The sequence below is a fragment of the Amblyomma maculatum genome, chromosome 11, assembly GCF_055883805.1.
Source record: "Amblyomma maculatum isolate TAMU_Amacu chromosome 11, ASM5588380v1, whole genome shotgun sequence".
NCBI classification, from domain to species: Eukaryota; Metazoa; Arthropoda; class Arachnida; order Ixodida; family Ixodidae; genus Amblyomma; species Amblyomma maculatum.
Window position 1 is genome coordinate 117,931,880 of NC_139354.1, and position 24,393 is coordinate 117,956,272.

General features: G+C 47.7%; 1 protein-coding gene across 1 annotated transcript in view; it reads right to left on the reverse strand.

Annotated features, from left to right (window-relative positions):
• LOC146174836 (uncharacterized) overlaps nucleotides 1-7,861 on the reverse strand; it is a 41,668-nt gene extending 33,807 nt beyond the window's left edge. Inside the window, exon 1 of the mRNA XM_084585467.1 lies at nucleotides 7,730-7,861. Coding sequence (XP_084441593.1) covers nucleotides 7,730-7,861 — 132 coding nt within the window. The remainder of the gene's footprint in view (nucleotides 1-7,729) is intronic.
• Between the last annotated feature and the right edge of the window lie 16,532 nt (nucleotides 7,862-24,393).

A 24,393-nucleotide genomic window follows, 5' to 3' on the forward strand; every position in this document is an offset into this window, starting at 1 on the left:
AAGCTTGCTACTGCATGTTAATGAGCATAATTTATAATATAAAAGCACCAATTAAGTACTTAGTTATTAAGCGAGTATCATGTACGCGAATGAGGTTACTCGAGTAGAGCCATATCAACGGGAGCCATTCACGCTGTAGCACCATGCCCTAAATAAAGGGCAGAGCTTAAGTGTCCCCCAATTTTTTTTTCAGGTTCTGCGCACATGAAAATAAACAATAATAATAAATTATAATAAACGCATCTCCAACTTCACCTATGTTTGATATGTTTGATATGGGAAGCGCCTGTGGTCTCCCTGTATTTTTCAGAGGCTTGGTGAGTATCCGCTATCAGCTGCTTTTCTTGGCTGGACAGCAGGCTCGGCATCTTTCTCCGCTTTTGGTGCATTGCATGACGCTGCCGTTGAGCTAATTCTGTTTTAGACTAAACAATGCGTTTAGTGTTTCTCGCTTCTTTCGCTCTTTGCATCGCCTGTCAGCTAATATTCGCGGCACAGAACAGGCGCATAAATTATGGCCAGATGACTAGTTATCTAATTGCGCGGAAATATACAGATGAGAAAGCAGCACTAAGTCGCCGATTGTTTTAAAGCATCAGAAAGTGAGCGTTTGCTGTTAGTGCCACCACCTTTTCGAGCCTCTTACAAGGCAATATTATGGTGAAGTTTTTTCAGCTGGCAGTCGTCTCAGATTATTTAGGAAATTTTTAGCTACGTTGTGGCGTCTTCCGAATGTTGTTCGCATTAATTTGCTAGAATGGAAAGTTAGCGCTCATTTCACCCTTGAAAATCCCATTGCTTGGGGACAGCTACGCTGGGGACCTGACGTAGATGAAAAGAGCTATCACCAGAGCGACAGGCTGCTGGTATCAGTTAGTCTGCAGAGACTAAGGTTCTGTGCGACAACGTAGAGGTAATAAGTATGTGAAGAAACATCAAGAAGGCTAATGGCAGCTCTTTTGCATCAAAAGAATCTGGAAATTCACGTCCAGCCTTCGCTGCTACTTTAACTGCAATCTTAAAAGAGCGAATACTGCTACTGCTTTCTTAGTTATTTTATATGCTGCATTGCATTTTCTTATGCACCATTTTGTCGCTTGATTGTCACCATTTATCGTCATCTTTGTTAGTTGTTGTCACTTGTTAAGTCATGATGCATGATCTGCTTTTTGCATCCTTCGCTTCCTGTACTCGCTCCAATCACACAATATACTCCTATTTGGAGCCTGTGAGCATCTTGAATAATCCGATAAATAAATAACTATCCAGACTGCAACGTTGTTGACAAGCAGGAGCCAATCACTAAAAGTGAACCAGAAGGCTACAGCACACCTAAGGCCCGATTATTTGCGCTGCTGAACCGCTGGAACCACATAGAAGCCACCAACCCCTCGACTCCCCTGGAGCGTGACGATCGACCATCGGTAGCGACACAATAGGAGTTGCGCAAGGATAATAGGGTACATGAGTTCCGGATCATACCTCTCTCTCTTCAGTGAATTTAATAGGATACCATCGTTGTGCACCTCGTAAACAAACACTCTAGTTGCATGTAACAACAATCAACGCAAAGGCATTAATGCGCAAGGAACAAAACTGCTCTGCATCGAACCAGCTGTGATGCAATTCACTACTGGAACACCAAATAAAACGCTGAACCCGATACGAGGACGGCAAGCATCCACAAATAACATATCCTTCCTTTTCTTGCAAGGTCCAACTCAATCCGGCAACAGTTCTTCCCCGTTTCCTTGTGCCATTGAAATTGTATGTTGAAGTATATAGTGACTGAATAATACAAAAACAGTAAAGTGATTTGCGAGTGTCTGGGTCACATGCGGTCTTTAACTTATGTGGATGTTTGCTTTTACTTGAGGGAACGCATAGACCATCACAACGTACATCCGGTATAATCAGAAGAGCTTTAGTCGAGTCAGTAAGGCACTTCGCCATACGCCTGGAAGGTATAGCAGGCGGTTTGAATCATGTGCAGTATAATTTATGATGCACTTCAAGCTGCATTACAGCCCTCCCTATTGAAAGGCTCTGTTGGTAAAAGTTTTCCGGCTCACTTGAACACAGGCGAAATACTATAGATGTAACCCCGCGTTGCACAACCAGTCGGGTGAGGATAAGAGATGTGACCACTGGGTTACATGATGTGGTGGACATTCTATGGTCGAGCCACTGTCGGCCACATGTTCACGGGGTCACACAGTGGGCAGCATGACGTGGCGAAGAAGGCCAGCAAGGGTGTCCCAACATCTTTTTGATCTTTTTGGTCCAAACATCTGGGGATCTTTAACGTGCGCTGACATCGCACCGCACACGGACGCCTCTTTGTTTCGCCTCCGTCGAAACGCAGCCGCCGCGGTCGGAATCAAACCAGGGAACTCCGGCACAGTAGTCGGGCGTCTTACCACTGCACCACCGCGGCGGGGCAGGTCTTCGTGTGACAAATTTTATTTTCAGGTGGCCTTATTTAATAATAATAATTGATTTCGTGGTGTTCACCCATATATATATACTGCTCCTTCCTTTCCCTAAAACCTAACCTAAGCGGTAGAAACGGCCCCGCCGTGGTGGTGCAGTGGTAAGACGCCAGACAACTAGTTACTCCTGAGTTAATGGGCTCGATCCCGACCGCCTGCGGCTGCGTTTTGATGGAGGCGAAACGTAGAGGTGTTCGCAGGAAGGGAATGGCGCAGTATCTGTCAAACTTGCTTCTGTGGACACCTGAATGCACCGTAAAAGAAAGAGAGAGAGAGAGAAGGGAAGAAGGTGGGAGTGAAAGTGGAAAGAGAGATAGGGGAGCCGTAGTGGAGAGCTACTGAATAATTTCAACCCCCTGGGGATCTTTACGTGCGCTGACATCGCACAGCACATGGATGCCTCTTCGTTTCGCCTCTATCGAAACGCGGGGGAAAGGTGGCTGTTCCTGGCCCTACGGGGCTGTGACGGTCGGTGAACGCCGCTTGCGGTGGGGTTGTTGTGGCTGTAGGAAGGAGGAAAAGGAAATGCACGGGCATGCTACTGGCTCTGTAGCTGAGCCACCTCCGCTGCCTCGTGCAGACAAAAGAGAAAACAGAGAAGAAAGAAAAGGAAGAGGGAGAGAAAGACGCGCGCCGCAACAACAGCCGTCGTCCACCTCCGAAGCGGTGGCGGGTGCAATGACGGCCTACAACAGAAGAAACTTCTGGGACAGGCTAGCCACCGCCGCAAGCGGCGTTGACCCACCTGTCCCAGCCCCATCAGGGGAGTCTTCTCTCTAGCCAGCCACCAAGTTTTTATAGAGCTTAGGTGATGGGCGACGGTTGTTGCGGAGTGCGTCTTTCTTCCCCTGTTCTTTTTCTTTTATTACAAAGCAATACTGCTAGCACTTCGAGCCTTTGGCGTGTCGTGGCGCCTCCATACGGGGTCCCACCCAGCTCGCGCCATCGGATGGTGGCGGTGAGTTTACAGGAGCCGCAGCGGGTACGTCACGCCATTTTCACGTGACCGTGTGACGTCACGCCAGACCGAGAGACGGGGCCCCAGCTCGTGCCATCGAATGGTGGCGGCAAGTCCATACACGGTACTGTGTCGTATACGAGAGAGGGCGCTCGCTGTTTGTGACGTGTCTCGGCTCCTCGCAGTAGTCGGGGCGCAGCCTTTAGGTATATCGGATGATGCGTATAGGGTGAGGCTGGAACGATCTGCTGCAGCCAAGCGGCGGCAGCGTGCTGAAGAAACAGAAGAACCGCCTGGCAACGCTTAGCTCAATTTTCTCTACCTTCTCTCTTCCGTCTGCACGAGGCAGCGGAGGTGGCTCAGCTACAGAGCCAGTAGCAGGTCCGTACATTTTCTTGTCTTTCTTCCTACAGCCGCAACAACAACATCAAATCGCAGCCGCCGGCGGTCGGTATCGAATTCGGGTACTCTGTAAAATTCATCCCACAACATATGAGAAAACTAAAGAGCACTGCAGAATCTGCGTTGGAGTAAGGCGAAAGCACGGATGCTGCGGTTGGTTGCTTCTGGTTGCTTTCAGTTGCTTAATTCACTTCTTGTTTACCCATTTTTGTCTCTATACTTTCGAATTGCGCGCCAAACTCTTCATATGCCCTTTTTTGGTTCTACTTCTGGTAGCGAAACATCACATCCTCTACGTCACATTATTCGCTTCTTGTTTACCCATTTTAATCTTCGGTACTTTCAAATTGCACACCAATCCCTTCCTATGCCATTTTTCGGCTCTACTTCCGGTTACGTGACGTCACCTCCTTAACGTCACTCTAATTGACTGATTTAAGGGCCATTTGTTTAACCTACACCAGCTACACTAGTGTAGAAAATCTCCAATATCTATAATGAAGTTTTGCTCCACTGGTGTAGCTGGTGTAGGTTAAACAAATGGCCTTTAATTAAATATTGTAGTATTTGATACATTCAAATGTGGCGCCAAGCCATTCGCTATTGAGACCATTTTCGCCTTTACTTTTTTCATTTTTGCCTCTAAATAATTACCTACTTAACCTATTGGGCTAATTATTTTTACCACACAACACTACATCACCCTCTATCGATCGACACCACTCATTAACCTTTACGACTTTTCAATTATTCACAACTGCTGCCAACACGATTTTGCGTATTTTGCCTCTAAATGATTACCTAATTAGTTTATTGACTTAATCGTTATTTCGGACACAACATTACGTCACCCTCTATCAATTGACACCCCTTATTAACCTCTTCCACTTCTCAATTACTCGCAACTGCTGCGGACACGATTTTGTAGACGCTGCCTGCGGACACGGTCTGCTGACAAAAATCTGTGATAATAGCGAAGTAACGCGCGTTAATAAATGCCCACTATGCGGGGAACCCCCTACACGCTACCATGTTACATGGGCGTGCCAAAAAACACAGAGAGCGCCAATAAACACCAAATTTCCGGAGTCCTCCTCTACGGCGTCTCTCATAGCCTCAGTTGCTTTGGGACGTTAAACCCCACAAACCAACCAACCAACATCAACACCGGAGCAGTGGGAGGCTGCGCTGTCTTGCTCGACGCCTGATGACCAGCTCAAACTGATCAAGAGAGCACGCAAGACGGCAAAGGCCACTGGGGCCCTGGACTAAGGACCCCACCCACGCCGGGAGAATTCCCAATAAAGTTTTTCATTCATTCTGGCACAGTAGTCGGGCGTCTTACCACTGCACCACCGCGGCGGGGCAAGCTGTGCAATGTAATAATAAATAATAAATTGGTTCACAGGAAGGGAAAGGCGCAGTAACTGTCACACTTGCTCTGTGGACACCCGAACCGCGCCGTAAGGGAAGGGAGGAAGGTGGGAATGAAAGTGGACAGAGAGAAAGAGGAGCCGTAGTGGAGGGCTACGGAGTAATTTCGACCACCTGGGGATCTTTAACGTGCGCTGACATCGCACAGCACACGACGCCTCTTCGTTTCGCCTCCATCGAAACGAAACGAAGAGGCGTCGTGTGCTGTGCGATGTCAGCGCAAGTGCACGTTAAAGATCCCCAGGTGGTCGAAATTACTCCGTAGCTCTCCACTACGGCTCCTTTTTAAAGCTCTTTCTGCTGTCAATCCCCATTTCCTTAGGGGGCGGTTTAGGTGTCCACGGTACGTCTGACAGATAGTGCGCTTTTCCTTTCCTGTGAACCTATTATTATTATTATTAATACGAAAGCATTACTTCGCTATGTTCACAGATTTCTGTCCGCAGACCGTGTCCGCAGAGCCTGTCGCAGGGCGCGTCCGCAGATCTTGTCCGCAGAACATGTCCGCAAAATTGTTCCACAGCAGTTGTGACTGAGAAGTGGTTGAGGTTAACGAGTGGTTTCAATCAATAGAGGGTGACGTAATGTTTCTGAAAAAATAATTTGGCCAATAAGTTAATTAGATGATCAATTAGAATAGCTGGTTCACAGGAAAGGTAAGGTGCAGTATCTGCCACACTTGTTCTGTGGACACCTGAACCGCACATAAGGGAAGGGGAGAAGGTAGGAGTGAAAGCGGAAAGAGAGAAAGGGGTTCCGTAGTGGATATGAGGTCAAGGATGTGACGTTACGCAACTGGAAATAGAGCCGAAAAAAGGGCATAGGAAGGGATTGGCGCGCAATTTGAAAGTACCACTAACTAAAATGGGCAAACAAGAAGTGAATTAAGCAACTAGATGCAACCAGAAGCATCCAACAGCAGCATCCGCGCTTTCTCATTACTCCAATGCAGATTCTGCAGTGCTCTTTAATTTTAATAACTTATTGATTGAAAAACTTTATTTTCCACTAGAAGAAGCCGATCTCCCCGGCCCCCGGCACGTAGGCCTGGGAGACGGGGGCCGCCACGTTAAAGGCTGGCTGGCAGGCCTTGACCAATGGCAACCTTCTGCGCCAGGTGGACGATGTTCCGCTGGAGCTCAGGGTCCGAGCTTTGGAGCAGGGTCTCTCAGTTCTCTCTACTAACTATATTTTGTCCCACCCCGGGAGAGTGCGCGAATTCCCATGTTATGTAGTCGAGGGCCCTCTCCCCCGACAATCACTACATCTATCATGGTCTCTCGTCTCGGGGTACACATGGTACGCCAAGACCGGATTCATGAACATATTAGTTTGCAAGTGCCTCCATGCAGCAGCTTCTTTGTTATTCAATTTTGGGTCTGGGGGGGAGGGTTGATTATTATTGATAATGGTTGATTATTATCCCATAATTTAGCAACCACTCCTCGTTACACCAGTCGTCGGGGGGGGGGGGGGGGGGCATGACTGCCCGGAAGTAAAGTGCTCAAGCTACCTCATGGGCCGCCTCGTTGCCAAGGACGGCAGCGTGCGCAGGTGTTAGATTATCTGAATTTTCCTGTTCAGTGGATGTTCGCTAAGGGTATTTGCCGCCTCCTGCGAGATCCTGCCTTTTCCAGTGTTTTCAATGGCAGTCTTACTGTCGCTTATGATAATTATTGCTTTTGTTTCTGCGCAAGCTAAAGCGATCGCCACTTCCTCCGCGGCCTCTATATTGCGTCCCGAGATAGCCGCAGCGCAAATTGGAACTCCTCGGCCGTTTACGACCAAAGCGGAGTGGGCCGGCCTGGGTTGTGTGATGTCCACGCACGTTAAAGGCCCAAAGTTGGCCAAATTATACTCCGTAGCCTTCCACTACGGAACCTCATTCCCTCCGCCTCCACTCCCATCTTCCTTTTCTCATGTCTGACAGATACTGCGCATTTCCTTTCTTCTAAACGAATGTACAATATACGAGAAAAATATGAAAACATGATCATGACCTGGTTAGGTGTAGGTCTCCACAGTTCCGTGCCGTCCACCTAAAAGTATAAGGCACCTTTGTTTCCCTAAAAGGTAATTTAAATTAAAATTATGAAAAAAAAAACCGCGGGTTCAAAACCTGGTGTTAAAAAGGCTTTCGCTACAACACTCACAGCTTTCGCTCTGTTACTAGGTTCAATCCATGCCCAACCCCCTCTCCCGCAATGTTTTCCCGCTCGCCAACATTTGACCTCAGCAATTAATGTAAGCTGACATCGCCCAGCCCCGAGTCGTTTCAGCGTTCTTAAATATGGCCGCTATGGCCTGCATTCGATCCCGCGAACTTCAACACAGCAGACCACACTATAGCCATAGGCTCACTACGACGAGTGAGGAGGCACGCATGAATGTGGGATAATTTTACAGCGCGCATAAAATCGACAAGTCAATGCAGGTGACTTACCAGGACAAAGTACGAGGTGACATGGTCGCCGTTCCTTGTGCATTCCACTATGATGCCGACGCGTGTGCTGACGTTGTACGTAAGCTCCACGTTCTCACCCAACCAGCCTACCAAGCCGCTGGAGTTGGTCATCGCGGTCATATTCACGTCTTTTGTTGCGGTTGAAAACCTCAGGACGACGAACACAAGGGTGACAACCAACATGATCTTCTACTTCTTTACTTCAAAGAAGGAGTACTACCTCCAAAACAGAAAATTATTTTTTCAAACCTGTGAAGTCTGTTTGACTGAAGTCAAACTAAGAGTGACTTATTACAGTATTTCATAAAAAAGGCAATTGGGAGAGATGACATTTCTATAGACGTGCGTATTTCGCCTTCCCGAGTGACTACAACAAATAACGCTTTGTAAAGCACGCGCAGTTTGAGTTTACTTGCTTCTAGCAAACGTTCGCATTTATTCGCAAATTGGCCATTCTCAATGTAAAGGCTAGAAAACCATTTTTAGCGCAAGGTATTAAATATTGGGCTGCTTCTTCAATGAGGACTTGTCTTTGCCAACACGGAAGCAGACATCAGTTGATTGGCTTCGAAAAACCCCAATTACTAATCTAAAAATAACGGAAAATAAAGTATCATGTGGAGAACTAGACTTGCGATTCCTATTCGTTTCTTATACACTGTATCTTTGATGAGAATTTAATCTTGTACACGAGATTGAGAATGATAAAAGTCGCTTGTAGTGCTTCCCGTACCTGTTTTCTTAAAAATATTCAGGCCTTGGCGCGTAAGGTAAGTTGTATTGTACACAGTTGTATTATACAAAGGATCAAGCAGGTTTTCGGAAACGGTACTCTACTATCGATCATATCCATACCACCAATCAGGTGATAGAAAAATGCTCGGAATATAACCAGCCCTTATACTTAGCATTCATTGATTACGAAAAAGCATTTGACTCAGTTGAAACATCGGCGGTGATGCAGGCATTGCGAAATCAGGGGGTAGACGAGTCGTACGTGAAAGTGCTGGAAGATATATATAGTGGCTGCACAGCAACGATAGTTCTGCATAAAGAAAGTAACAAAATTCCCATAAAGGAAGGTGTTAGTCAAGGAGACACAATCTCCCCAGTACTATTCACAGCTTGCTTAGAGGAAGTATTCAGAGACTTGGAATGGGAGCAGTTAGTGATAAGGGTAGATGAAGAATACCTCAGTAATCTGCGATTTGCTGATGACATTGCCTTGCTAAGTAACTCGGGGGATCACCTGCAAATAATGATTGATGACCTAGACAGGAAAAGTAGAAAGGTAGGCTTGAAAATCAATATGCAGAAGGCTAAGGTAATGTTCAACAGCCTCGGGAAGGAACAGAAGTTTACATTAGGTAGCGAAGTACTGGAAGTAGTAGGCGAATACGTCTACTTAGGACAGGTAGCAACCGCAGATCCGGACCATGAAAAGGAAATAACAAGAAGAATAAGATTGGGATGGAGCACATTTGGCAAGCACTCGCAGATTATGACTAGCAGCTTACCGGTATCGCTCAAGAGGAAAGTATACAACAGTTGCATCTTACCTGTACTCACCTATGGGGCTGAAACGTGGAGGCTAACCAAGAGAGTTGTACTTAGGTTGAGGACAACCCAGAGGGCTATGAAACGAAAATTGGTAGGGGTAACGTTAAGAGATAGGAAGCGTGCAGAGTGGGTGAGAGAAATAACTCAAGTTACCGACATTCTAGTGGAAATTAAGAAAAAGAAATGGGCATGGGCAGGACATGTAGTGCGAAGAGAGGATAACCGATGGTAGCTTAGGGTAACAAACTGGATTCCAAGGGAAGGAAAGCGTAGCAGGGGGCGGCAGAAAGTTATGTGGGCGGATGAGGTCAAGAAGTTTGCGGGGGTCAAGTGGATGCAGCTAGCACAGAATCGGGTTAAGTGGAGAAATATGGGAGAGGCCTTCGCCGTGCAGTGGGTATAATCAGGCTTATGATGATGATGATGCTGATGATGATGATGATGATGATGATGATGATGATGATGATGATGATGATGATGATGATGATGATGATGATGATACACAGCAGTAGTACACGTCTGGTCTGGCTACATTCTGATATCACAAGTATGAAAAGTTTCCCGATACAAATACTTATGGTGAATAAACATAGAAAGCGTCATAAAGAAGTGTCAATACTTTGTGTCATTTAAAAATATTATTCCTAGCATTTGTTTTTACAGGGGGAGCTAATATAGACCCCTTCTTTTGATTAAAGGATGTCGTAGAGTACCACTAGCAGCCACTTTAACCATCAGGAGAGAGGTTACGTTCGCAGTAGGAGGGCTTCTTTCACTCACGTCACTCATAATCACCTCTCTGGAATACGTCGTGGTGACGTATAACTCGTATAATGTAAACTTCTAGTGACGTCCCACGCGGTACCGTATTTCCCCAGACATGAGAACTCATCTCACATACCTCCTCATGTACAAGCTTATTGTTCGTCCGTCAGAATAAAGCATCAATGCAGTATTCTCAAACAGCGACAGTCCCGTCATGACCATCGATGACTGACGGAAGTGAGAGTTTCTATAAAATAAACCGGCACTGACAGGATCCGAAAAACGATGAATCGATACAGCTCACTGCGTGCGCTGGCCTCAGTAGTGCGCGCCTCAAAACCACGTGGTCAAGAGTTTTCGTTTAAAATCATCGACTCACAGCATCGCCATGATTCCTCCCTCCAAAGACAGCGGGCTTCATTCAGCAGACAGCTGAGATTGAACAAGGAATCTCGCGGTTGTGAATCTGATTCCTTAATCATTATGCCCTGCCGGTCGTAAGCTATTACTTGGAACCCACTCTGGGCCTTCGCATGAGGGAAGTCCGTGAAATTGGCTGGTGTTGGGAGGGGCACTAATCGAAATTGCAGATGAACCAATCTCCCAAATTCGCTGTATATCGTCGAGGAGCTGAACTCTGCTTTTCCTTTGTCATAATTGTCAACGCGAAAGTCTTTCTAGGCTCGTGGAGCGAGAACCTACGCGCGGGAGCTGTGCACATGATTTGTGCGTCGCATCAGTGCGCCTATGTGTCACTCGCAAATAGCAGACGTGTGAAAAGGGAGATTATGAGTTAAGAGTAAAAACGATTGATGGTGATAGGTAATGACAAAAGTTACATCGATAGAGTCAATGAATAATGCTAAAAACTAATAATGATGCCTAATAATGACTAAATGACTTTTAATGACCAATATCTCAAACGATGACTTGAGGGTATGCTATCGCCAGAAGATCACATCAGTCGATATTGTCGACCATAAACCCTGACTGCTCATTGGAGGGTCAAATTCTAAAGTTAAAGCTCAGCTAATTTGGTCATCTGATGAGAAGAGAGGAGTCGCTGGAGAAAGATTTGATGTTGGGAAAGGTTGAGGGTCACCGGAGAAGGGGTAGGCAGCGAACGCGATGGTTAGATGGCATCCTCGAGGCGCTGCAGACGAAGTTATGTGGTGTTAGGAAGATAGAGACCGGAAAGCGTACGTGACATGGTCCATAGGGTCACGAAGAGTCGGACACGACTGAACGACTGAACTAAACTGAACTGATCACAGTTCTCCTCTTAAGAGACATTTAAGGAAACCTCTAATTTTTTTTCTGGGATGTGGGGGAGGGATAAACCGAAGCAGTCATTTATTTACTATGCCATTTTTTGCAATCCCCACTCCCAGACATTTTTGTTTTTCGATTGGACGTATAGATACCATCCTATCCCACTTCGAATTGCGGCCACGTGGTCTAAGCGTCCCTGTGTATTTTATTCCCGTCTCAAAGGAGTTGCCCAATATGACAGGTCCTGCCAACTCGTCCATTTCGTGTAGTCTCGTAGCATCACACAACTCGCTGACCAATTAGTTGCCGGCAATGTCATTACCAACACCCGCCTGCCTGTGAAATTTCCGTGATTCCTCCCAACGCCGAAGCCAGTGTCGGATTTTCTGAAGAAGGGTGCCATGCATGCGAAGCACGAAAACTGTTCTCCCTGGCCGTCGTCACAATAAATTATCAAACCTGGATCGCGAGATGCCGAGCAGCCTTCATCGCGAAGACATCATGATTCCTCGAGATGAAAAAGAAAATTAGGAAGGAGCTACAGGTTTTACCTTGAAGACGAAATACGCCACCTTGGCAAGAAAAAGTTACTAGGAGAATGGGGACTCACCATGATATGATAATTTTCACGGAAGAAATGGAGAGATCGAAGTAGATACTAGAAGATTGCTCGCGTCAGGCTTTGACCCGCCGGGGTGGCGCGGACGTGACGCGACCCCGCCTCAGCGAGGATAAGACAGATTACATGAACCCCTTGGCTGCGCAAAGCCCACTCCCCGAAACACCCCCCCTCCCCCAATCCCTGTGGTGCGGGAGATCTTGCACGGGGTTGTCGTAGGATGATGATGGTTGCTGGTAGAAGTCTGTACCATCATGGCAGGACTGCACCTGGTGCATGCATCCTCACTTCCATCTGACAAGGCAGAGGTGCCTTTAACCATCGCATTAAAAGCTTGCAGACTCATCTGTGTCACTGTGCCACTTTTAAGGTGGAAGCCTTTATATGCTGATCAGTATTAGTAGGATCTTTGCGCTTTCGTGAGATGTGTACACGCGATTCCACAAAATATCGGCGGATTTCTGTTTAACCTTTAATAAGATTTTCTTCGGAAATCCAATTCCTACACCTCCGATCACCAGCCCAACGCGTTAAGCGGCTAAGCCACGCCGGGAACGTGAGAACCATGTCTTAGTTCTCCTTGTCTACCATTCCTGCCGCCTCCATGGCAACGTAGGGGCACAGCAATGACGCCTTCAGCCCGGTCGCCAAGCGGGCGAATGGCGCAGGCCATCTGCCTCTAGCTATGAAAACCAAGCGCCGCCACGAGCGCACGCCATGGTCACCGAGTGGAGCTGCTCACTTCGAGTACTAAAGTCCCTTGATAATTTGAAAGTAGCGACTTTCTGTGAACTATGCCGCCGCGCCGCGCACCCTCGCCGATTCTCCTCTCTCACCTCTCCCATCGGACGGTGATTGGCTCCGCGGGCGGCTCCGCGGGCGGTCTTCGAGAAAAGCGCGCGATAAGTTCGCTCTTTTTGTGTTTTTATTTTTCGTCGGCGACATTTTTTGGGCAGCCGCCGCTGCTACGACCGAGCTCCTTGACGTTGCGGGCTTGCCCTTCGCGTTATTCGCGCTCCTTTAGCGCAGCACTACGCCCAGTTGCTGCGCATTTCAGTGCCAGAGTGAAAAAGGCTTTGTTCTTTTCGCGATTCCGAGCGTTAAGAAAGACACAGAAGAAAAACGTGGCTGCACAATATCGGCCGCAAGAACTTTACGCCGACGAAGACTGCCCATCTCTGCGGGGTTCAAGCGACTGTGTATACTGATACTGCATGCAAGCGCATCACTAATCTGCCAATCTCACTTAATTCACTGATCATTTTGCGTCGTTATGCGTGTTATTGTTTTCACTTCATGGTTCCGCTCAACGTGCTATAATAGCGACGGCTGATGCATACAATGCGCATACATTCGCATACAATACCCACTTTAGTTTCTGAACCTAGTTCTCGGTTTTCAACGATAGCGCGTGCAATGAGCGAGATTATTAAGCATTAATAGGCTTATGTCGCAGGAAAGCGTGTAGAGAACTCGTCCACAGAACGTGTCCGCAAAACTATATATCAGCACATCAAACATTTCTCTTTAAACCCTTAAAATTTGACCTTGTCCGTATCTGGCGAAAATTGGTGTCTAACTTAACTTGAATATGGCGAATTCAGTAGTTACGTCCAAATTTCGGGACCTCCCACAAAATGCAGCCCCAGGAACTCTCTGAATTTGACCTCATCCGAATGTGGCCAAAATCGATGTCTAACTTATAATTTGGGTATGGCGAATTCAGTGAAGTCGAATCCAAATTTCGGTGGTCGAGAGGGCTTTGGGGTGCGGACGCTTTCCTTGGATGACGGGAAATCGGTGCTTGGATCTTTGGCTCTCGATTTCGGCTCGACACCACCTCAATGTCGCCGACAGCGGGACCAAAAGGCGTCTCATGCTTAATAGAAAAAAGTTCATATTCGTTTTAAAGTCGCCGTGCAAATTCTCAACTACAAAATCGATTAAGCCGTTGCATGTGCACTGCGCGGTTCCAAGCTCCTGAACGTTAATGAAAATTTTTTGGACGGCCATCAAAGCAAATATCCCAGCTTGTTCCCAGCAAACATCCCACTACTAAAACGCCACTCGTGAGCAACTTCATAAACTGTACTTCCGCGAAAATTAGTTCGAGGTGAATCTAAATTTAACTAACAATTGCTATGCTGAAAATATTCTGGAATGTTCAAATATATTGTAAATATTAAGCTTCATATACTATGCCGTGTTGAGACAGATTGTATGGAAAAGTCAAAAGGATTGTGAGATGTATGCAGCAAGTGGTTTTGTTCGTGCCGCAAGCGCTCTTTATTGGCCCTTTCATTGCGCGTACGAGACGCTAACTTATGTGGCTCGTGGTAGTCAAACGTGTCGCGTATCTTACTCGTGATTTTGTTCAATAACAGAGTGTGGAAAAAGCGCGAACTTAAGAGCGCGCGCATGGGCCAGCCAACTGCCCGGACGGCGAGAGAGCGCTGCCCAAAAAAGCGTGCCGTGTGCAGTGCGCGCAGCCGGCGGGCGAGGATATTCGAGGAGGAAAACGCCGGAGTGGAGGAGAGTGTCGCTACTTTCAAATTATTGAGGGGCTTTATCGAGTACGACACTGAAGAAGCACTGTGTGATTGGCAGGGCTGTGGCAAATAAGCACTACAGTATAATCAATCTCAAAGGCTTTCGCCTTATCGCTCATGGGGAGTCTTAAGTATCCTCAAGACTTTTTTAGATTACCCTAGCGCATGAAACAAAATGGCTGCTGTTATATTGCGCTTCTGTCAACGCTGGCCCATACAGTCCCGTGTATTCTTTAAGCCTATGGCACGTGCACATGACCCGCAAATGTGCACAGGGATTACAGCTCTCTACTGCTGACCTCGAGGTCGTGAGTGCGATCCTGGTCGCGGTGCCTACCTACCTACCAACTACTGGAAGCGATTTGCACTGCTGCTCACTTCACCAGGGACGCTGTTCGTCACGAAGACCTAATGCAAGCTAACCTGATCCAGAATACTTTCGCGTACTGCACCCCAGTCGTTGAAAGAGCTGAACGGGTGATGCAACTCAAAGAGATCGCCATTGACAACAAGGCGTATGAGATATCCGTCTACTGCGCTCCAGATGATAGTTCGAGCCGTGGTGTGATTCGCGACGTCGACCGCCGACTGGATCGAAATACAATCCAAGCAGAGTTACAAGACAACCGTGACTCACCCATTGTGGACTTCCGGCGGCTCGGGAACACCACCGCAGTACTCATCACATTCGCTCAGCGCCAAGTGCCTACCTGGGTCTACTTTTGCAATAGTCGCCACAGATGCAACTTATTCAAGAAGAAGTACGAGGTGTGCTATCGCTGTGGCGAGCTCGGTCGTCGAGCCGATGTTTGTGCAAGCACAACTACCAACTGCAAAGGTTGCGGACTATCCAATCCTACCAACGACCACACGTGCAAACCAATCTGCCGCCTGTGCGGCAAAGAACATCTCACGGGCGATAGTCGCTGCAGGGAAATCTTCAGGATTCCTTACGAAGTCAAGCGCAGGAAGTGGGAGAAAATTCGAAATGCTGAGGAAGAGAAACTCAAGACCCAAGAGACCGCCAACCGGATCACACTCCAGCGCACCAGCCGATGGGACCGGCAACGCTCCGATAGCCAGCAGCGGCAGCTCCGAGACCGCTCGAGCTCTTTTTCACCGCTAAAGTCTCCCGCTCCACGGATGGGTTCTCAGGGGACCTCCCGGACCAATCCCGGGCCACCTGCAGTCGTCCAGCAGACAGGGGACTCTCCTCATCCTTTGCAGCAGCCACCTGGGCTACCACCATCTCTACCAGATCTACGAGAACGTCAAGAACCGTTGAGTACGCAGGAAGGGACTCCCACTACTCTAGACACACACAAAGCGTTTATGGAACTGACAGCAGTCATCCAACAACTTATACTCAGAGTAGAGGCTCTCTAAAAGCCGACGGCCACACTCACTCCGTCTCCCCCGCATCCGCAGGGATCATATGATTCAGTACCTATGGATATCGCTCCTCCCAACCGATCAGCTCAAAAACGCAAAGCAACGTCCGACACCGACTCACCCGCGGAGGGTTCGCAGGCGCGTTTTGCCAAAGTTGAGGAAAGCTGCAACCTAAGTCAAAATCGCATCAAGGCTTTAGAAGCACACATCGAACGCTCACTCCACACAATCGGCTCACAAGTCACGCAACAATTTGAGATGCTGAGCAAAGCTATAGAAGCACAGGGCAAACTCCTCGCTGCTGTTGTACCCGCGGCCCCTGCGCCGACACCCGTTCAAACCCCACAAATATCCCAGCCTAATCATGGCGAGCAGCTCGGGTAACACCACCATCTGGCAGTGGAACTGTCGTGGGTTCGCGCGTAAGCGTCCGGTCCTCCAGCAGTTCCTCGCCGCGAGTGATCGCCCCGAACTAATAGCTCTCCAGGAATGCGACAAGAACACGAAACTTGCCGGTTACAGTACATACCTATCGGAACGAGTAAAACCTCGAATAGCTACTCTCGTCAAACGTAATCTCACTGTCCTCCAGCACAATTTAGATCCAACTTTCCCCGAATACGTCTTCTTAGAAATATTACCTCGACCCTCGCGTAAACGTTGCGCTAGTCTGTTTATAATTAATGTCTACAGCCCTCCCCGAGCTCATAAGGATATTTTCGGTCCGCTTTTCCTCAAAGCCCAGCAGCTGGCGCAGGAGCAACCCCTCCTCATTCTCGGTGACTTTAATGCGCATCACCGCGCTTGGGACTACCACTATGGCTCTGCTAAAGGTCGACGCCTTTGGAATGACTGGCATACGCACCAGCTGACCCTTATCACGGACGTGTCCTACCCCACTAGACACGGTACGGGCCTACAGCGTGATACAACGCCGGATCTTGCCTTTACGACCTCCGGAGTTAAAGCGACTTGGTGTCACACTCACGAAAACTTTGGGAGTGATCACTTCGTACTCGAAATCGTAGTACACGAGCCCACCAGGCAATGTACGCGGCCGGCACAGGTGATTGACTGGGACTCCTTCCGGACGCACAGGAAACAGCAGGACAAACCTCCCACTATTACTGATATCAAGGCGTGGACAACCAAAATTGTCAAACAGGTGGCCGACGCCACTCAAACCGTCGAGTTAGAGGACAGTATCCCACACTCCGACCGCTACTACGCCCATCTGTGGCAGCGCAAGAAGTCGTTCGAAGCTCTACTTGCCACTCGGAAATGAGACCGCAATGTCCGGCGTAGACTGGCGCGCGCACATACGAATATCGAGAACTATGCAATAAAACTCACTCGACAGAGCTGGCACAACATATGTGACCAGATGAACAAGACTCCAAACGCTCGTAAGACGTGGAACCTCCTTCGACATTTACTCGACCCAGCAGAAGGCAAGCTCCAGACACGCCAACAGCTCGAGCGAATATTCCACCAGTATCCTGGCACGTCTGATGAACTCAAACAAGAGCTCATAAATACTTACATCCGCCCTGAACCAACAACCAACCTCCCCTTCTATCAGGGCGCGGACAATCTCTGTCTAGGCGCTCCAATCACTTTTGCGGAGGTCCGAGCAGAACTCAATCGCCTTAAGACGACTTCGGCGGCCGGCCCTGACCGCATTTCAAATAAAATGCTTAGGAATCTAGACGACGCATCCATTCATGCTCTTACCGACTATTTTTAAGAATGTTGGGCCAGCGGTACCATCCCTCAAGAGTGGAAATGCGCCAATCTAGTCCTCATCCCCAAGCCGGGCAAACCACCAACCTTGGCCAACCTCCGTCCCATCTCTCTCACGTCCTGCGTTGGGAAGCTGATGGAACACGTTATCCAGACCAGACTCTCACGATACCTTGAAGACAACCATCTTCTACCAGACACAATGTTCGGCTTCCGCCCTCATTTAGCGGCCCCGGACATTATGCTTCTTCTCCATCATCAGGTAGTCATGAGACGTACACTAGACACGAAAGTCATCGTCGGCCTCGATGTTGCCAAGGCATTCGACAACGTCCTCCATGAAGCGATTCTTCAACAACTTCAAGCTCTCGGTGTTGGACATCGCATGTATGCGTACATCCGAAACTTTCTCACCGACCGCACAGTGCAACTTAAAGCCGGCACTGGAGATCCTTCCATCATCTCTCCGGGAAACCATGGCACGCCGCAAGGCGCCGTACTTTCGCCGATGCTTTTTAACGTCGCACTGATAGGCCTGCCGAAGCTACTGGCCGACATCCCCCACCTGCATCACAGCATTTATGCTGACGACCTCACACTTTGGATCACGCGCGGCAGTGATGGCCAGATTGAAGAGACTTTACAGACCGCGATCGAACGGATTGGAGATTATCTAAGTACAGTTGGCCTCACTTGCTCGGCGACAAAGTCCGAGTATATCATCATCCCATCCCCGGGACGACGCCCTTCAAATATACTTCCTGACATCAACCTCCAGGTGCAAGGAAACCCGATTCCTCGAACAGACAACATCAGGATCTTGGGCTTGCATCTACAGGCCAACGGCAGCAACAACATCACGATCCAACGCATCGACCAGTCGGTTGTACAGATCGGACGCCTCCTTAAGCGAATCTCCAACAAACGTCATGGCATGCGAGAGTCCAACCTCCTGCGCCTCGTTCAAGCTTTCATCTGCTCCCGCATCACCTACTCTGGACCCTACTTACGTCTCACTCGTGCCGAAAGCGAACGGCTAGAGGCATCACTTTGAAAAGCATACAAGACGGCCCTAGGTCTTCCCATGTCCACAGCTACCCATAAGCTCATGGCTCTCGGAATCTTCAATACCGTGAGCGAACTGATCGAGGCAACCCTCACCGCCCAGTATGAGCGGCTCTCACTCACACACGCTGGCCGAGCAGTACTGCAGCAAGTTGGGATCTCCCCGCCGAGATCGGCCCCAAGTTACGCTGAACTTACACCGGAATATCGCCTAAATCTCCGCATTCCTCCCATTCCCAAACGGATGCACCCGGAACACCACGCCGAGAGACGGGCCGATCGGGCTCGTCAATTCGAGAAACGCTTCAGTGGACGTCCGGACGTCACGTATACGGACGCCTCTTACCATCCATCGAGGCCAGCGATGGTGGCGGTAGCTCTCGCCCCTCACCGCAGCTGGTACACAGCCTGCAGCATTCGCAATGCAGAAACAGTCACCGCAGCTGAGGAGGTTGCCATTGCGCTAGCGCTAGCCGACCCTAATACCAAAGTCGTCATCAGTGACTCTCAACAGGCTATTCGCAATTACGATGCTGGCCGTATCTCTTGCCAGGCGTTACACATTCTACGTTCTACAGCACCCTATTCCACATCTCGCTTACTTCTTTGGGCTCCGGCCCACGAGTCGCTCAGCGGAAACGCCCAGGCAAACACTCTCGCTCGAGATCTCAGCTGCCGAGCCGAGAGTATGATCAGCCACCCTGCTACCGCTGACACTAATATATCACGCGCTTCTCTACTCACCACTTACACGGACATACTCCAGCACTACCGACTCCAAAGGTGCGCATATCCTCCCGCACACCGCGATCTAACAAGACGCGAGGCCGTTCAATGGCGCAAATTACAAACTGGCAGCTTTCCACACCCCCTCTTATACAGCAGGATCTTTCCGGATCAGATAGCCCCCATGTGTAAACACTGCTCAACTCCGGCCACACTCATACACATGGTGTGGACTTGTACACATTACAACACAGACAACACAAACACCCCAGAGACGTGGGAGTCTCTCCTGTGTACTTCCGAGCCAGCAGACCAACGCTGGCGTATCCAACGCGTGGTGGAGGCCGCGGCATCCCAAAGGATCCCCGCCGACCTCCTCTAAGTCAGCGCAACCGGCCCTTTGACTGGTCCCCTGTTTTTGGGCGCAATAAAAGAGTTCACCACCACCACTGCGCAATTCACCGCACGTTAACAACCCTGGGTGGCAGAAACGTACGGAGCCCACCACTATGTTTCCCATCAAAGCCGACGCCGCATTAAGATGTCAAACCCTATAAACAAAACCAAGTTATCTGTCAAAAAAAAAACAACAACAAAATAGACGTGTGCACCTCTATTGTTCAGGTGAACCCAGCCCATTATTTCCATGGAGGGCTTGCGACGAAATTCACGCATTTCATCCAAGTCGTGTAAGGGCCATGCCTCCCCCCTTATGCGGTTCTGGTTTACCGCCGTTTCAGAGGTGCACCTGCGCGCATGCAACCAAATTACAAAGAAAGTGTAAGTTCTGCACGGGCAAAACTGCGCACCTCTCATATGGAAGGACATATATGAGGGGACAAGGGAAACCTTACAGAAGGAAGGCACAACAGTAGCACGCAACGCATTTCATGCAGCGAAAAGAATTCAGGAGCAAAAGTTCTTTTTTTTTTGTGTGATGGGCGTTTTAATTCAACGGCGGCTCTACTAATCGCGGAGATTCGCTTACAAATACGAAGACGGCGCTCGCGTCAGCCGGTGGACGCGCGAACAGTCAGAAGGCTCGACTAGCTGTCGGCCACTCGCAACACACACGCATACGCACACACACACACATACACACACAGTGCTTGCCCGAGAGACTAGGGAAACCTGAAGCGGCAACAACGGAAAGAAAATTGCTAAAAGCGTCAGCCCGACCACACGTTGCAACACTCCGCTCTAGTTGCACGGATCGCCGCGAAAAACGTTCCCTCAGCATCGCCAACGCCACACGATGTCCACGGGGCGTACGTCCTGAAATCGTACTACTGTAATTAATTTGTGTTTTAACTGAACGCATTTGGTGATGAGACAGTTATTTGTGACAGGGAATAAAGAAGAGGCATTTGCTGCCGCAGTGCATTTACTTTCTGGTCAGTGATAATGCCCCAGTTCAAATGCGCACGAAACAATTAATCTAAAAGCACCTCTTAATATACGTCACAGCAGAGACACATGAATAAATCTTAAGTGAGCATCACCATATAGCCTGTGCCGACCTTACTGCAGCACTAAGGCAAGTTTATTCACAAGAGAAAGCTAACCGGACTAAATTATCTGAATGAGTCCCGATTTCGCTAAAACGAGGAAAGAAATAATAAAAGGACTGGCACTATTTGACACTGACTCAAACCGTAATAATCGCTCGCACATCTTGGGGGCCTCTTTGGCAAGAGCAAGTTTCTTGTGTACTTCTAGAACAACTATTCAACGCAATCAGCCTCCTGCTAGTTCTGAGATGAAGAAGAGGTGGCTAAACATCTGCACAATAATGCTAGAAGTAAAACTGGCGCAATGACTTTTTTTAGGGGTGGGGGGGTCGAAGTGCAGCTTGTGCTTAAATTCAAGTGATCATAAGTAAAACACGAGTTGCTAACAGTTTCATTCTACTCCGATTTCCTGATTCTGTCTCCTGTGTTTTCTGCGACAAGCATCTCTTCTGGAGTGCACAAGTGTCTGTCCTTTGGCTGACGCCACTGCTGCGTCAAAGAGCTTTAAACCGGCTGTACGACTTGGGCATAGTGGTACGAAGCAGACACCTGGAACATTCTTTGCGACCACAAAACGCAACAACCACCCCACGTCAAAGCCACAATATGAGCTACTAGTTCTAGTGCAGCCCAACACGCGCCCAACGATCACCGTGTCTTATGTACAGCATGTAATAAGAGTTTCCGTTGCTGACCCGAAGCGTCGGAAAGAAGGTCTTCTCGGTCTTGCAAGTCTTAGTCGCTTTCATTTCCCCAACGTTAACTCGCAAAGCCGCTCATGCTGCGTCACATCTGAAGATCAAAGAGTTTAGAACGGCGAAAAAATGAGAATTCACCAAATTTTTGCCAGAAATTTTACACGCACAAGAAATCATCATCAGGTCTGAATTACTGAATGACGTTATCTTCCCTGAAAATAAATACTTTCTTGATATATTTTAAGTAATAATACTAATAATAATAATAATTTAAATAATTTTAACAGCAACCGCTATTTCAGTTAATTCTAACGAATATTAATAATCAATACATATATCCGATACTTTTTGTAATAATTGTGCCCTTGTTCAATAAGTTTATATAGGTAATATACTGTGCGGTAATAACCTTTGGTTTAGCATGTACGAGATAATGAATTAGTTGTTAGTTGATTGCACCTTAACTAATATTTGTCGAATGATATTGAAGACTCTTCGTAGAAGAAGATTCTAATGCAGACCTTTAAGCTCAATTTTGTTTTCAGACACACGAAAGATAGGACATTTGAAAACTCAACTCTTGGTTCTCTTGGACGCTACTTCATGCTTCCCGAGCTGGCTATGCGTAAGCCATTGGGCATCTCTTATTCCTCATTACCGCACCCCTAGTAAACAATTTATAGCGGTTGCAATTATCTAAAGTATGAAAAATCAACATTAGCAGCTGGCCTGTGACATTAACGCAAGCCTCCTTTAGAACTCCTTCGAAACCCTTCTCTTCCGTTCTCCTTGTCCACTCCGACAGACACCAAAATAACCTTTTTATGTGTATGCCTGTTGTGCTCTAGACCGACTCCACTTTGCCGCATGCGCACAGTGTACACAGCGTAGTGAGCACGTGTGCATACAAAGGAAAGAAAAAAAATCTCATTCAAAGCTGTAACAATCTCTCTTTCAGCCGGCTACACCAAACAGAGACAGCGTTCAACAAATACTCTTGGACAGTATACGTCTCGAACACTTGCAAGTATGGAGAGCGTCCCGACGGCCGCCGCATATGTACACAGTAGGTCTCACACAGACAACGTGGCAGTACTTGCATGTCTGTACATCTGATGTCCAATGAGTGGTTGGAACGCACCAAAAGAAAGCTATAAATGGAATTGTTCTTGGCAGAGTTTCGTGCACCACACATCATCTCACAGCTGCGTATGTTTTCCATACGAAGTGGATCGGCCATTTTATGTTATGCTACATTGTATCATGATAGAAAAACAGCGCAACAGACGTGGACGGAGGTGAAGAACAAACAGGACGGACGCTGAACTCACAACTGTGAGTTCAGCGTCCGTCCTGTTTGTTCTTCACCTCCGTCCACGTCTGTTGCGCTGTTTTCCTATCATGTCACCATACCAACTCGCCCAGATGTCTCTTCTATTACATTGTATCATCACATGGTAAATGTGTCCACTCAATTGTTTCAACTTCTAGTTCATCCAAATCGTGTACAGGCGGCCGAATCTAAATTGTATCACTGCACTTTTAATTTTCTAAACAAAGAGAGGCTGCTATGTTTTAACGTACACATTACTAAAAATAACTGAAAGCTCTGCTTCGATGTTAACGATTAATCATCCTTAAAGCCCCATTCACCATAAATTTCGTTAAAGTACATTTTCAGTAACAGGTGCCATTTCTTCCTCATATAACAAATTCCACTGCCAGGTCCCTGGTTACACGAGAAGGCCTGGCTTTCGGGAGAGCGGGACTGATGTGCTTGAAGAGGTATTCTAAGCTGCCGTTCCCTACTTAAGGTTTTAAAGGTAGTCACGAAGGCTATGTGTTAATAATCTTACAAGCTGTGTATCACAAGCATAGGCCGTTGGTTAGGAATCGCTGAGTAAAGATTCTGCAATTAGCCGCACTGCAAGACTGACTAAAGTTCACGTCATTAAAACTAACTTTCTTGCCTAAGGCAAATAAATATACGACTCAATCTGCAAGCGCAATTCAGCAAACCAGTGCGCCTCTTAAGAAATAGTGTGTATTGATTCCATAGTTGCATTTACAAATATTTAATGGTGGACCGCTACACCGAAAGACTTGAGCGATGTATTTCAATCAGCCATGCTCCTCCTACCAGAAATCAGAATAATCTCATGTGTCCCAAATTTGCACGTAATTTTTTCTTCCTTTCTAACCTTGCTTCCTTGAATTTTGCAGTTTTTGTCTTTTCATGCTTAGCAATGCTTCTAGTTTTGCATATAAGCAATCTAAAAACATTTAGATGAATTGATAGCGATAGCTTATACATACCATTTCACATCCTATGAACGTGGACATACGAATTAAAAGTGTTTAAACGCGAAGACTGGGCAGTAATCTTCTCAGTCTATGGTGAGACTTCGGTCAGTTATGTTTTGACGTTCACGCAGCGGGGAGGAAAAAAGTGTGTGGTGCACGCAGAGCCAAGTTGACGCAACAAGCGATGATACATTGTCACGAAACGCACAACAGTTTGGGCCAGAAAACAAGCGGCAACAACAACAAGCAACAATCATTTCCAGTGTGGTCACAATGTTCAGCCAGGAATATTGAGCGCTTAACATGTCCTAATTTGGGGCAAATTAAAATTAGAAACTCGTTTTGAAACATCCTCATAGTTAGCCTTCTACATAATCGGAATATTGCGACCTTAGTGCACACTAGAAAATAGTAGGACATAAAGCCAATCTCATTGTAT